Source organism: Sycon ciliatum, chromosome 3, assembly GCF_964019385.1.
Source record: "Sycon ciliatum chromosome 3, ocSycCili1.1, whole genome shotgun sequence".
In the NCBI taxonomy this organism is placed as follows: domain Eukaryota; kingdom Metazoa; phylum Porifera; class Calcarea; order Leucosolenida; family Sycettidae; genus Sycon; species Sycon ciliatum.
The window spans coordinates 8,691,592-8,706,493 of NC_088645.1; the positions used below are offsets into that span (position 1 = coordinate 8,691,592).

General features: G+C 49.2%; 2 protein-coding genes across 2 annotated transcripts; both read right to left on the reverse strand.

Moving 5' to 3' along the window:
- Positions 1 to 314: 314 nt before the first annotated feature.
- LOC135811352 (peroxisomal 2,4-dienoyl-CoA reductase [(3E)-enoyl-CoA-producing]-like) lies at positions 315 to 3,391 on the reverse strand. The gene is made up of 2 exons (XM_065324580.1): positions 2,480 to 3,391; positions 315 to 1,231 (listed from the first exon to the last, which is right to left on the reverse strand). Exons 1-2 carry the CDS (start codon positions 3,076 to 3,078, stop codon positions 961 to 963), a joined length of 870 nt encoding a protein of 289 aa, XP_065180652.1. The 5' UTR covers positions 3,079 to 3,391; the 3' UTR covers positions 315 to 960.
- Positions 3,392 to 3,917: 526 nt separating this feature from the next.
- Positions 3,918 to 11,879, reverse strand: LOC135811353 (transmembrane protein 134-like). Its single transcript, XM_065324581.1, has 7 exons — positions 11,500 to 11,879; positions 8,804 to 8,847; positions 8,389 to 8,457; positions 7,553 to 7,644; positions 6,773 to 6,814; positions 5,649 to 5,714; positions 3,918 to 5,371 (listed from the first exon to the last, which is right to left on the reverse strand). Exons 1-7 carry the CDS (start codon positions 11,671 to 11,673, stop codon positions 5,289 to 5,291), a joined length of 570 nt encoding a protein of 189 aa, XP_065180653.1. The 5' UTR covers positions 11,674 to 11,879; the 3' UTR covers positions 3,918 to 5,288.
- Positions 11,880 to 14,902: the final 3,023 nt, after the last annotated feature.

Here is a 14,902-nt window from a genome sequence, read left to right on the forward strand (position 1 = left end):
CGGGATTGGAGGGCCTCCTAAACTGCAGTTTTCGAAACTTTTCTGAAAATTTTGGCCGTAGTTTGGTTTAGAAGCTGGAAAGCCACCATCCCCACCCTACCAGCCTACAAACTGTTTTTGACTTATAGGATTTCTTACTCCAGTGCACGTGTTCTCTAATGGGACGGCGGCCCAGGGAAGCACCGGCACTTTGCTGCGTTGTCATGGCAGCTCATCAGGTGCCTCTCGTACCCAGACTGAGGCGAAAGGGCACGTACTGCACCCGGGTACTTAGTAGTCATGGTGATGTCCATGCCGACAAGCACACGTGTAGCTGAGAGTGTATAGATGACAATACATTTAGCAAAGCTTGCAATGGATTATTTTGCTGTACGAAATATCGTCATTGGATACGATTGTTGTGTGCGTGAAATTTGAAAAGGAGGGAGAATTTCAACGCTAAGCAGACAACTGCTGCAGAGAGACGAATGCCAGTTTTTCTATGACTATGGGGTATTGATGACTCGAAAGAAAACAGGAAACAAAAAGGAAACAAAAAAAGAAAAGGGTGCCTTGTCCAAGACAGCCAGCTGCCTGGGTTCAAGCACAAACATTGCGTCATCGGAAATTACTAATTAGACAAGATAAAGAACGTATATAGAGAATACGGTGCAATAATAAAATAATTGGGGAGTCTGTCTGGAACGACTGTGCAGCAATCAACAATTGCTCACGCTGCATCAAGTCTTCAAAAAGGGGAAGTCAATGTGTCACGGAATAACGCAGAGGCAATAGACGTCTCGCCAGGCGTGCTGAAAATTATCAAATTTGACAATAGATGATGTTCGGAGATCTAAGGGGTGTCGTGTTGTGTCATTCCACTAGTGAAATGTAGGATGACAGACCGACAGACAGACACACACACAGACGCACATAACTACACACACACGTGCACACGCACACACATCACACACACGCCTACTACAGCTTACTGCTGGGCATGAGTTTGCGGGCATGGCTCATCGGCACGGCAACCGTCATCCATGCCCCACCGTCCACCACCATGGTTATACCGGAGACATAAGAAGCGGCTGGGCTGACGAGGAACACTGCGGCATTGGCAATGTCTGTGCGTGTGCCAAACCGAGCGAGCGGTATTGCTTGCAGCATGCGCTGTGCCATGGGAGACTTGCCGCCAAGCTTGTCGAAGCCCTCCGTGTCCTCGATGGGGCCGGGCGACAAGGAGTTAACCCTGCACATCGCCAAACATATTAACATGTACAAGCATGTGCACACATCCACGCGCATATACGCAAATATGCACACACATGAGCATGCACACATCCACACAGACACACACACACAAAAGATGACAAGCTTGCTGCACCGTTATATAAGAGGGGTTCCCCAAACCAGCAAAAATTAAAGAATGGGAGGAATGAAAGATTTGTTCCAAGGGAAAGGCCGCCAGCCCCGTTACAGTGCCTGCAAATCTAGAGATCTGGATTCTTGAGCACTTCCCAACAGTCTTTTTCTGCAAGGACCTCATTGGCACGTGTGTCATCCCCAGCAGACCAGTGCTCAGCTGAGCCAGGCATTCTAATATATACAGGGGCGCCCGACGCCCCTGTATACCGTAAAGTCGCGGATAAAAGCCGGGTTTGCATACAAGCACATTGTGGATAGAAGCCTGAAAATCAAACGGGTCAAATGCATATAAGCCTGTCGCGCGTAGAAGCCTGGCTTCTATGCAAGCGCGGATCGGGTAGGTCAAGAGTGCATGCGCTATGTATGGTGCATAGTAAAACTGCCGCCACACCGGTAGTCAGTGGTAGATATCTACGCGTGTCGCGCGCAGAAGCCTGGCTTCTCACTATGTGCATACAAGCCTGGCAAAAATATCAGTGGTGCATATAGCATGGTTTGCATACAAGCCTGGTTTGCATTAAAGCCTGATGCAGAAAGCGGCTTATATCCTTATAAGCCCGGCTTTTATCCGCGACTTTACGGTATACACTATTAGAATGCCTAACCCGGATGAGCGCAGAAAAAAGAAAAGAAAGTCCAGTCCTACTTCCTATTGTAGACAGCCCGGCCAGCGGGTGACCGGACCTCCATTGCAGGGCATGCTGTGACTGGCACATTCTCACATCCGTGCTAGTTCATCAATCGCTAAAGTTTCAAGCCGACAAAATTAGTCGTTTCTAATACAATCATGTACATTGTGCATGGTTGACTTTAGGCCACCAGCATACCGGTACTGTGTACGAGTGTAGCAAGAAGGACCCACGTGTGTGTGTGTGTGTGTGTGTGTGTGTGTGTGTGTGTGTGTGTGTGTGTGTGTGTGTGTGTGTATGACTGTATGTGTGTGTGTGTGTGATCCACGGTAGCCTAATCGGTAGGGCACTGTCCTGGAAATACTGCGGTGCTGGGTCCGAATCCCGCTCGTGGATCCTTCTTTTGCAACACAAGAGTACACGTCAAAAGACTATCTACTCACCTAACACCGCGGTCGCCCCACTCCACTGCCAGGTGACGCGTGAGAGCGTCAACAGCCGCCTTTGCTGCCCCGGCATGCGCCTGCAGTACATCACCCTTGTAGTAGAGTGTGGCCGAAATGTTCAGTATCACACCACCGCCGTTCTTGCTGAAGCAACGGTCGTATACGCAGCGCGACAGGATGAACGAGCCGACCGCGTCGATATCCAAGACGGTTCTGAAGCCCTTCGGCGTAAGCGAATCTGCAGCACAGAGGAAGTTTCCCGCAGCCCCGTTGACTAGGATATTCACATGTCGGTTGCCTAGCTTGCTGAGCGCCTCGCGCAGTGCACTGTCCACCATTTCGCTCTGTCTGACGTCACACGGCGCAGCGATGCACGTGCGACCCGTGGCGCTGCTGAGCCGCGCCGCCGCTTCTCTGAGCCGCTGCTCCTTTCGGCCCATGATGATCGCGTCGCAGCCATGGCGCATGAACACCTCCGTTATGCGAAAGCCAATGCCGCTGCCTCCGCCCGAGATGAGGGCTACCTGATTCTGGAGCAGATTCTCGCGGAACATGGGCTGGTACGAGTCCAAGCAAACATCACGGCTTTCCGTCATGGTGCAGTGCTGCTGGTAATACTCCTTTGGCTCCAACCGGTTAGTCACACAATCACAGAATTGGGATGGATCCGTTGTAATTCGAAGGAGTAACCAAAAGTACACAGATCCACACTTGTTTTCCACAAGGCCAAGCGATGCGAAACTAAATTCTGAACACTTGAATCCACTGACTATGGCGATGAGAAGTATGCTAGTACCAGTAGGTATGAGCACAAGTAGCGTGCTGCAACAAATATTCCAAAGCAAGCCAAGAATGGCCAGATTGCAGAATGTGGAAACAGAAAAATGTATTCCAAACAGCAAATGGAAAGAAAAATCCGCTTCAACCTTTGACATTGACACTGAGTCTGTCGGTGCACAGCCGCCAAGGCGTGCACATGCATCATAACGACTTTAACGTCATGACGTCAGAGTATACAGTACATGTACAGCAGGGAGTCGTCAAATGACGACTCCCTGATGTACAGTTACAGGCTTGTGTGTGTGCACGTGTTTGTATGTGTGTGTGTGACTGTCTGTACTGTGTGTGTGTGTTTACTGTGTAAAGGTGTGTGTGTGTGTGCACAAGTTGCTATGTTTAACATAGCTGTTCGCTATCATCGCTTCCGCGATGGGCATGTCTGAGGTCTGAGGTGTGTGTGCCGTAGATGGCTCTCTCGTCGTGCCAATTGAACATACACACACACCACACACATGCAAATCGAAGTTTTCTGGGATTTAATAGGGAAAAACCATGGTTTAGTATTGTACAGTACCGGTAGTACTGGTGAAACGTATTCTCGTGACACTCGTTGGTCATCGTCGTCACCGATAAGATAAACACACAACAACACATGCCATGTATGCACACTGCGGAATACACATGACGGTGTGCTGCAAAAGCAATAAAAACGAATAAAAATCGATACCACAGACACAGTACGCGGCGCGAGTAGAACTACAAGATTAAAAGCATCACTGTGTTTCAGTAAAAAGTTTGAACAGCATTACTAGAATCTGATATAATGCCACTGCGAGGTTTCTTTTTGGTTAAAATACGGTATTAAACAGAACCCGTTCAACGGAAAATGCAATGATAAAGCGATGACACAACCAGGGGTCGTAAGTAAGATTCGTAAAAAATATGACTCATGCACATCACTACCGCAGTGCCACCATCATGTTTTTGGCCAGGATTATTAAAAAAAAGACAGCAGGCGACAAGTCTGCAGCTTGGCATACAAATCAACATTATCAGTAGCTATGAGAGGAGATCTAGAGTAGGTAACATATGGAGTAAAAACAAAACTGAATGAATTCTTGAGAAACTGACACCCAAGACATGGGTAGCGAAGACAGCTGTCTAGTGGAGAGGAATCCGAATAGATATCATGCAATGATGTCAATGGGAGAGAGAGAGAGAGAGGGAGAGAGAGAGAGAGAGAGAGAGAGAGAGAGAGAGAGAGAGAGAGAGAGAGAGAGAGGCAGATGCGGCCACAATAGACCGGGCCATACGTTCATCTGCATGAGAAAATGCACAACAGGCGACTGGCGCGCACAGCGGCAGCAGTGACACCAGCCACACCCAGTGGACACGGTGCTGCCGTATTCAGCAGGCCGTGTTGTTGCTCTCCACCAGGAAAGCCCAGTGCCCAAGCGGCGGCATTGCATAGCCGGACACGGGCTGGTGATGGTGGACAGATACGGATGACGAGTGTAACTAGTAACACCGCTGCATAGAGCAACGCTTCAACATGTTGTTATCACTATCATTATACAAATACCTGCATGGCGATAGAGTTTGGTATTTCACTTTCAAAGTTTCAAGGCAGCACCGCACTCAGCAGAATTGTTCACGTGCCGAAGAAGAAACAAACACCAGACAAGACAGAGTTAAGCGTACTCTCTTTTCCGAAGGCCACAGACGACCGGCAATAGTGCAACTCCACACGTACATCTGCGAAGACGTGCAAAGGTAGCACCAGCGTTGATCACCAAAGACGACTTCGAACACAACCACATGCGCAATCATCACCCTTCCTGCTGCTGCTGAGGCATGTAACATAATACTTTCCAGCATAGATGCACTGGCCTGGGCTTGCTAGGCTTGCGATTGCTAGGGATGCATAGCAAGCGCAGGGAGAAGAATGCCGTCGATGGAGCACCCGCGTGTGCGTGAACTCCGTCCGGTGCATGCAGATAACCTAGAGGCAGCAACTGCACCTATCTCAGTGGGCCAGATTGGTCAGTCGCTGGAAATCATAGCCAGGTTTCCCTCGTGATGCCATTATGATGTAGAAGACAAAGTAGCCTGCACACATGTAACACAAGAGAGAGAGAGAGAGAGAGAGAGAGAGAGAGAGACCCCAGCAGAGAGAGAGAGAGAGAGAGAGAGAGAGAGAGAGAGAGAGAGAGAGAGAGAGAAGAGAGAAAGTTAACATTTATAGAGAGAGGCAAGTCTAACCGAAAAAAAAATGCAGAGAGAGAGAGAGAGAGAGAGAGAGAGAGAGAGAGAGAGAGAGAGAGAGAGAGAGAGAGAGAGAGAGAGAGAGACAGAGAGAGAGACAGAGAAAGAGAAACAGACTTACACCCGGGTATTAGAAGGATGATGCCAACAACGATGAGAATCACACCATCCAGTGTTGCTTGTTCGACTACAGTTCATAAGACACAAGACATGCAAATGCAGTCAAAACGGCTTAAAACATTAGTACGCACGGGGCGTGTAAGAAGTACAGCACGGACGGTTTGCAGTTGATGAAAAATTGGCACACTTGATTGCAGCACAGGTGCAGTAAGTACAGAGGCAGTGGGCATACATTCACGCGATCAGCCGATTACTCCTGCTATCGTATTATCACACCTCTCTCCACTTAGATATACCAGCGCTGCCTCCTATTCCATTATCGTTGTGTGATGCTTGGTTCAGCCATGAAACTCTGAGTCACAACGGAATTTGCCCAAGGTTTTCATCGTGTGCCGTGGCGTAGTAAGTACATCAGCCAGGAGTAGTAAGCCCTTTTCGATGTTCTCTTGAGACTCTTGTGACTCTTGTGGGTACGTCTTACCAGGTTTCGACTGTACATGGTTCACTCACACTTAGGCTAGGGGTACGCTGGGTTGGTTGCTACGGTCAACTTCGCTAATAACGACTGCGGATATAACGACAGTTTGCGAATAGCGACAGAATTTCCATGCCCAGAGCAAAGTCCCATCTAACTGTAATACATATAATGAGACTTCGGGTATCAGGACACGTTTCTGACGCCCCGCCGAGTGTCGTTATACGCAAACTTGACTATACAGCCTAGAACAGGATCCACCAGAACAGCGCACTTTGGTTGGGACTGCGACTGTTTGGATTGGCCAGAACATGTTCTGCTTGCTCCGGCCTCGAGGCTTGAGCAGCAAGAGTAGGTTTATTATTTTGCAGTGAAACCTGGCAGGAATATCAATTTTGCCTACAATAATCAGGTGCATACGCTTTGGGTTGCATTCAGGACGAACCTATTGTACCGTTCGAAGTAACTCAGACAATAAGCTTGGCAAAGCCACACAATCGGTGAAGAGATACCAGGTCCACTTTTTATCTCACGAACCTTCAGATCCCATAACTTGGTAAGAAGAAATGTAGCAAGCAACCGTGGTTTAGTTTGTCATGACGCAGCATAAACAAGTGGTGGTCCCACGAGGCGGGCCGTTGAACACTTACACTTCGGATATGCCTCCAGAACACAGCCAGTGATCAACGCAGCTGCAAAACAACACAGGTTGGACACCCACACAGGACAAGAAACAACATCTTTCATTAGGTGAGAAGAGTATTGAAGCCCTCACAGGCATGCCACATGGTCATTCTGCTGCCAACGTCTTCCCACTTTCACCATGGCCGCAAGCGCAGTGAAGGTGAGCAGACGTTCATACGAGAGCTAACACACGGCATGCTTGCTGAGACTGAGTATCGTGTGAAACTGTGAACGGCGGAATTGGAGCGTGCGAGCTTGACACACGCACTGCATGTGTAGCGTGCCTGCTCTGGAGCTACTACGTCAAGTAACTTGTTACAGTGATGCTCACATTGACAATGAGATCTGATCCCGTGCATCAAGCGTGCGATCCCCTGCACCATTTCACAACCCAGTATCCGCAGGTCTAGGGATGCACAGCACACGGCGTGGCATTCACTCTCTTGATCGGATTTCTTCGAGCAGCACAGCATGTATCGAGCACCACGTGTACAAGGCGAGTACACGCCTGTAGGAAGAGGTGTGTGTGCTGCACGGTTTTTACTTTTTAGATCTGCAAAGCACCAGAAATAGAGAAAACGTCTCCCGAAAAGCGCCCATTTCGTCCAGAAAACGTGCACGGCTGACGTCACTTTGAGTAGGACTTTGGGCATGTGGTGTATAGAGAAGGGAAAACCCCCACTGGTAGGATACAAGTGCTAACACGTACACAAAACAGACACAGTGGTATCAGAAGGGAAACTCACCGGCGCCGAAAAACAGGAAGAGGATGGAGCTGATAACAACTTTCCGGTTCTCCACCAGACCTGGGTGCTCATACCAACGCCGCTGCCGTGGTCTGGGGTAGAAGAGACGGATGAGGAAGAGAGAGAGCGAGAGGGGGGGGGGGGGGAGAGAGCGAGAGAGAGAGAGAGAGAGAGAGAGAGAGAGAGAGAGAGAGAGAGAGAGAGATAGAGAGAGTTTACGCTGCCGTCCGAAACCTGGCCAGTATCAGTGACACAAGTCACATGCCCCCAATCCCATCACAACAGTCATAGCTGCCACAACCATCACAACCAGTACTGTCAGTCCAAGCAAGAGTACATTAACCTGGGAGCAGGTAACTGTAAACAGTGGCAGGGATGGCGCAGTTCACCATTTACGTCAATTTTGGCATCAAGATCGGACTGCAGAAGCTCTGCCTCATCTCCATCACTCCAAGTATAGTGCTGCATCAGCAGCAACAGCACCAGCAACCGCACCAGCAGCAGCACCAACACCAACACCAGCAGCAGCACCAGCAGCAGCAGCAACGGCGGCAGTGACGCCACCACAACCACCAACACGATGACCACAACGAAGATAGATGACCACCACCATTAGGCATTACCATCACAAGGAGGAGCAGCAGTAGCAGCAGCAGCATGAGCAGCAGCAGCATGAGCAGCAGCTGCATGAGCAGCAGCAGCATGAGCAGCAGCTGCATGAGCAGCAGCAGCATGAGCAGCAGCTGCATGAGCAGCAGCTGCATGAGCAGCAGCAGCATCAGCAGCAGCTACAGTAGCATCAGCAGCAGCAACAGCATCCCTAATACTAGGCTTACACATGTGCCGGTGAGTCCAAGCTGCTGTACTGGTGGAGCAGACGGTTAGAAAAGAGAGATCCGGGACCGCTGAAGAAAGACAAAAATAGTCCAATAAAACAGCAAGCTCTAAAAGGGGCAAGAACGATGAAGCCAGTGGCGTCAGGATCACCATTACACCTAGTTCCCTACTCTATGAGTCATTGTATTCTTTGATGGAGTTGAAAGTTTGTGCTGAGAACAAATTTAGCATCAGTGACTTACGGAAGGAACGGCGGTTTGCAGGTCTGGCCGATCAATGCCAAGCGAACGGTGTGTGTGTGTGGGGGGGGGGGGGGGGAGTCGATTCTTTTCCGGTGGAGGTCAGTAGGTGTGTGTGTGTGCGTGCACGCGGGCGGGCGGTTTAACAACAATGGACCGAGTCGGGCCGGCTTACCTAGTGCTGGCACCTCCCAAGTCCTCTTGATCCACTCCTATACTCTGCAAGGCACGTCAGCATCACAGGAATGGAGAGGACAGAAACAATGTTAACCCCCTGGGCAGACGTAACAAACACTACAGCTGTGCTCGGTGAAAACCGACCTGAAGTGCATGTTTGGCGCCCTTATAAATAATAATAAAAAAATTGCATGTCCCTTGACCTGGTCCTGCAAGTGGTACGAATACGGCTGGACGTACACATGTACAAACACAGTGATGTAATTGGAACTGGTCCAGTGTGTCAGTTTTGCACTCTGGGTTGGATTTCACCGAGTGCACCTCTACTTGATATCCAGGCAGTGGACACATACATTACGCGCAAAGCCGAACGACGTCGTCCACACTCATACCTAGTTTATCCGGGCGGTCCAGGACCGAGCACTGTCCGTAACTTTGAAATGTCCGTAACTCCGAATTATCGCACCTCCCCCCGAGACACACACATCATAGCACCATAGAATGGGGTTGCATTTCTGTTGTTTTTGCCATGTGATTAAGCAATCATGAGTGAAACGAGGGTTGCCAGCTGCTCCTCGTTGCTAGTCTTGAAGAAGAAAAAAAATCATGCCTATCTGCTGCTGCTAGCTGCCAATATTGATGTTGTCCCTGCGTTCGCCACCTCCAACTGCTGAGGTGCCTCGTGCTGTGGCACTACCACACCTTGGTCCGCCCTGCGTTGATCCGGCATCGTACTCTCGCGTTGTGGCCTCGTGGGTACGTCTTACACTATTTGCGCTTGCCACGTGCTTATGCGGCCCGCCTTACCTGGTGGGCTCACGTGCCTTATTTGCCATATAAGCATGGCGGTGTCTGTCATTGTGGACCGGGCGGCATCCGGGGACTTCGCCTCTTCCATACGTGGTATGTTTTGCTCCGCCACACCGCCTGTTCTATCTTGCATACTCAGTTAATAGTACGTGCGCTGGAGTCCTTTCGTGCCATGAAAGGAACTGCTTCCTAATATAGAGATTAGGCGCCATGAGCCTTGCTTGTAGTAAACATTGCATTAGTACATATATAGTAGCGCTGATACCTTTATGCAAATATGGGGTAGTCTCGCCTGCGCATATGGGCGTACTCGTACTCATGGTGCGGCCTGGGCTTTCCCCAGTACGGCTGCCCGCCATTGCATGCCAGACACCCCCCATTGTTGCGCGCCTAGCCACGCGCGTGGCTTTTACCTGCTGCTCGGTTGTCAGCGATAACTACGGTTTGCCGTACGCTGCAAACCTACATTCACATATAGGGAAATACCATAGATACGGCATGTGACATCACTGTTTCCACAAAAAGTGACAAAAGAGTAGTAATATTTCCACTGAATCTGGCCCAAAGGGTACCCGGTAGATGGAAGTGCCCGTAACGTCGGGGTCCGGATAACCAAGGTATGGGTGTATACCTACACTACTGTACAAGGCATTATTCTAACGAGGCGCAGATAAAACGTTTTCCCCAAATAATTGACTGGTTTACGTGTACCAAAGGTAACGACTCTCACTTATTCTCAACGCTCAATAAGACAGTATATGTATCGATTTCTGTATAACGATTTCTATTTTAACGACAGATTTCTCCTCATTAACTCGTTAGAGTTAGCACTTCGTTATATATGTATGGCTTTTACAGTACATTAGTCATTAGCAAGTCCCAGTATGCACACAGACCATACACACAATGCGGAGCACAAGCATCGAAGAACGAGGAGACCCAGAACAGCTACGCTGAAACACGAAGAATGCCAGAACATCGGACAGTGAGCCAATACTATCTTACTCTGGTGGACTGCTGGTCAAAACCCGTAACATTTTTGTCCTTCCTCTTTCACATGAATGCCGAAAACAATGTGTATAAAACGCCCAGTGTGGTGTGTGTCCAACACGTTAGAAGAGCGTGGAAAAGTTAAGAATACCTCAGCCTGATCCCTTGGAAACGACGTTCCTGGTGACTCTACTGTGACTCTACTGTCGTACGGATCCGAACGGTACTTGGCATGGGGAATGGTCGGCCTTGTAGTTTAGCTGGGCCGTACTACCCCTCAGGAGCTGGCTCCGTGCCTGATGTATGTTCGTGTGTGCGTGTGCGCGCGTATGTGTGTGCCCATGTGCAACTCGACGGACGCACACATCCTCGCACACACACACACACACACACACACACACACACATCTGCGTATGCACAAAGACACACACATGCGCGCGCGAACACACGCGCGAACACACCTCAGCCTACGGTTGGTCGATACGTAATGCGGACATACTCCTGCCCAGACACGCATGAACATAGTTCCACGTGGGCATAGGAAGTTCCCTAAACCCGACTAAACCTGCGTACACGCACAAATCATGGGCATGATCTGGGGGCAACTGTAGACCATGGTAGACAGGGTGTTCACTTTAGTTTAGGTGTGTCACATCACCATCATTTGAGATGATTATTTTTGTCTCTGATCACACCGGTAATGATATCTGTGGTCAGCAGGACTAAGACACTGTACTGACAGGACGATCGTAGCTGTCTTCCACAGCCTTAAGGCAGATTGTCGCTATACCGGTAGTCGGCGAGGCTTCACATAAAATCCCTCCAAAATAATTGGAAAGGCTAATGCCACAGGACAGCTCAGACTAGTAATACTATTTCTAGGCAGTTACTTACCACGCTTGCCGGCTGTGAGCTTGCCGCAAGTTGATACGAGGACTGGTTGATCTTGGGCACACTTTGGAACCTGTTCAGCTCCGCAGGGTTCTCGACGCCTTCGCTCTGATGAGTGGATTGCTCAACATCGTCCATACGGGTGCGGGAGTGCCCGAAGTTCGACACAGGTTCCATAACCGTCCTACTCTAGATTAGGGTCAGCCTAAAAGGTAGAGAGCAGTACAGGCTGGTCACCGCGTAGATAGCAAATTTAGAAAGTGTAAAAGAGTCAAGACAAGCGTAATAGTATGCAGCGATCGGAAGGAAGAGTTTCTTTCGTCCATTGACACTTGACAGTGTCTTCGATTCAAGATAAGGAGACAGCTGTTGTTTCGTGACAAAACGTTGTGTCGCAGTAGTTTTTTGCGTGAAATTTTTGCTGCGAATACTTTGTGCCAAGTCACGCTGCACTGCACATGTACAATCATGTACTGCACAAGTCATGTACATGTACATGACTGTACATGTACAGCATAATGTCGTCGTCGCGTACAGATCAGCGCATGCCCACGCTCACCCGTAGCAACCGGCTCGTGGAGCGCTCGAGCGCATGGACATGATCGAGTCGAGTGTGCACGTGATCATGTGAACGTTCGAACTAGAGAGTCGTAAAAATTTTACGACTCCCTGGTTCGAACCAGGGAGTCGTATTTTACGACTCCCTGGTTCGAACATGAACAGACTTTGCAGTTTTGTCGTGCTACGACTTGCTACGTCATAATAGACCAATCCCGAAAAGATTGTCTGGGTTCGTGAAAGGGGGCACGCGTGCAAGCCAGCACGTGTGAAGTGCATCGTTTTGTATTCAGTTTGTGTGTGTCAGCTCATGGCGGAGGAGAGAGAGACTTTTGCTCGCCGAGCTGAAGCTAAAGGATTTGATGGAGTCCTGCCAGCAGCTAGTCAAAGGACCTTCGGTACCTTAGGCAGACCCTGACGGAGTTTGGAGGCCAGCAAGCTCTCGGTGAGGAGAGAAACATTCGCGTGGCGATGGACTCTCCGTAAAAATGCAAGCTACATAGCGCCGACATACTGCAACAGGCTACGATTTCAGCAAACTAACTCGATCTGCCGCTTCACAAAGTTCAACTATTTACAAAGTCCTGACTGTTGTAGCCTGAAGCTGGACTCTCATCGCCCACCTACAGGTAGCTTTTGGAGCTGATGGATTTCCCGACTTGGACTCCTTCCGCAAACTCTTGCAATATTACTACAGTGTACCTGGTATGCTGTGTTTCCGCAAGCTGGTGTCGACATGTCACCTATTGTATTGTACATGTACCGGGTCGCGGAGGAGCTTGACGACCTCCGCTGACTCCAGGTATCCGAAATACTGCCGTCGTCTTCGTTGATGTCGCTGGTGACATTCTCCCCTTGCAGGACGTGCGCATAGTTGTCGTCTCGGGGGTAAAGACTATGTTGTCTTTCGAAATAGTTCTTCATCACGCTCGCGCGAATGATGTTTCTCATCATGAACTCGTTCCGACGGTGTGACACGGCGATGGTCTTTGGCGGGGCACTGGCTTGGCGAAAACGATATCTTCTTGTGCAATATAACACTGATCGGCTGCAGATGAGTACAGTCACTTCGTGGTTGGTCGTATGCTGCCAGGAAAGAGGCAGAACTCATCGAAGACGGAGCGCTCGCAACAAACAATAGCACTCGAAATATCTCGTAACATTTAGGGCCTATCGCTTTGAGCCACAGCGCTCACAGCCTTGCCTACTTCATCAAAGTGAGCTCGTCATGTTCGTTGACCTCTTCACACTACACAGAAGAGCGAAACAAGGATTATGTCTTAGCATTTCAACTCCAACAGCAGACCATTACCAGTGCGAGAGAGAAAACTACAAAGGGCTTTGCTTTTTGTCGCATCGTCTCTCTTGCATGCAACTAACGAGAAAACCGTGTACTTACCCTCGCATTCACACGCGAACTATCAAACACGTCCTGTGCCGCATGCTGATCAGGTAGTGCCATGTATGTGTTGTACAGTGCAGGGAGTCGTAAAATACCATAATATTTTACGACTCCCTGGTACCATGTGGTACAGTGTACTCTCAGTTGACATGCCCCCTTTCGAACCCAGACAATCTTTTCGGGATTGGTCTATTCTCACAGTCACCCACGTGGCTTTTGTGCTGCCCACGCGCTGCACTTTTCCGCAATGTTTTTGGAAGCACTGCACGTGCGCGTGGTGCACTGGCTTTAGCGTAGATCTACGTTAGCATATTAGCGTACCGTACGCGTATGCCTTGCCTTTCTCTTCCTGACAATCCTGTCCCTGCGGGAATTTGCGGAAAGAACTCTCGAAAACTTGCGCAAGAAATTGCGGCAGAAAACAACAAAAAATGTGACGAAAAGTGCGGAATGATGCAGAACTTGCCAGGAATTCGCGGAAGTATTTGCAGAAAATTGCGGGTTTGGGCCAAAATCACGAAATTTGTTGCATCGTATATCTACTTGGGATTAGTACGAGTCGTGCTGTGCAAATAACCTACAGGATCATGGAAAGCACTGCGTGAAAAGTGCATAGAAATGTGAGATATAGTGCAGAAAACAACATAAAAACGCGGGAAATCGCGGATTTTGCTGAAAATCGCGGGCTTGGGTCAAAATCGCGAAATTTGTTGCATCCGTGGAATCGCGATTTCCTGGAGGGACAGAGTCAATCTCTCTGGTTTTTAATTGGCCCTTGCCGAAGCACCTTTTTATGGCTCCTTGCCCCTGTACTTATTTCTTGTTCATATGTAGTCTGCCGAATCTTTCTAACTGTAACGAAGTGTAAAGTAATCATTGCCGAAGTGTCCGTTGTGACCAGGAAGTGGCCCGATTCGCGCGCCCCCTTACCAGGCGCGCGCGGCGCAGACCTAAATTTGCTAAAGTTTGCACAGATTTTTTGCATTAATTTTTCACAGTAAAACCGGAACATTTCGGTGGAGATACATGATTGTGATATTTCGGTACGCGGTACCGGTACCCTAAAAACGTAACCTAAAATAATTCCATGCCACCAGCATGCCACACAGCTATAGTGACACAGTGTGCAAAATGCAATTTTGGACCTGGAAAACTGGCTCACCGAACTTTCCACGCTACCGAGCCGGCGTTGGCCTTGGGAAATACCAAAAATATCACACCACCGAAAATTCCCGGTTTTACAGTATGCTACCCCCCCCCCCCCCTTCTCTCCCCATACGGGAGCTACGGGTGAAAGGCTTGAAAGAGGGCCTACAGTACTGGCAATCACAAAATAATAAGTAATATTTCAGCATGCAATTTTTCGTTCCTCAACAAAAAAATTCTCAAATGTTACAAAGCGGTGAGACTTGTGCATAGCTCAACTTCAACCACAGTGAACATTCG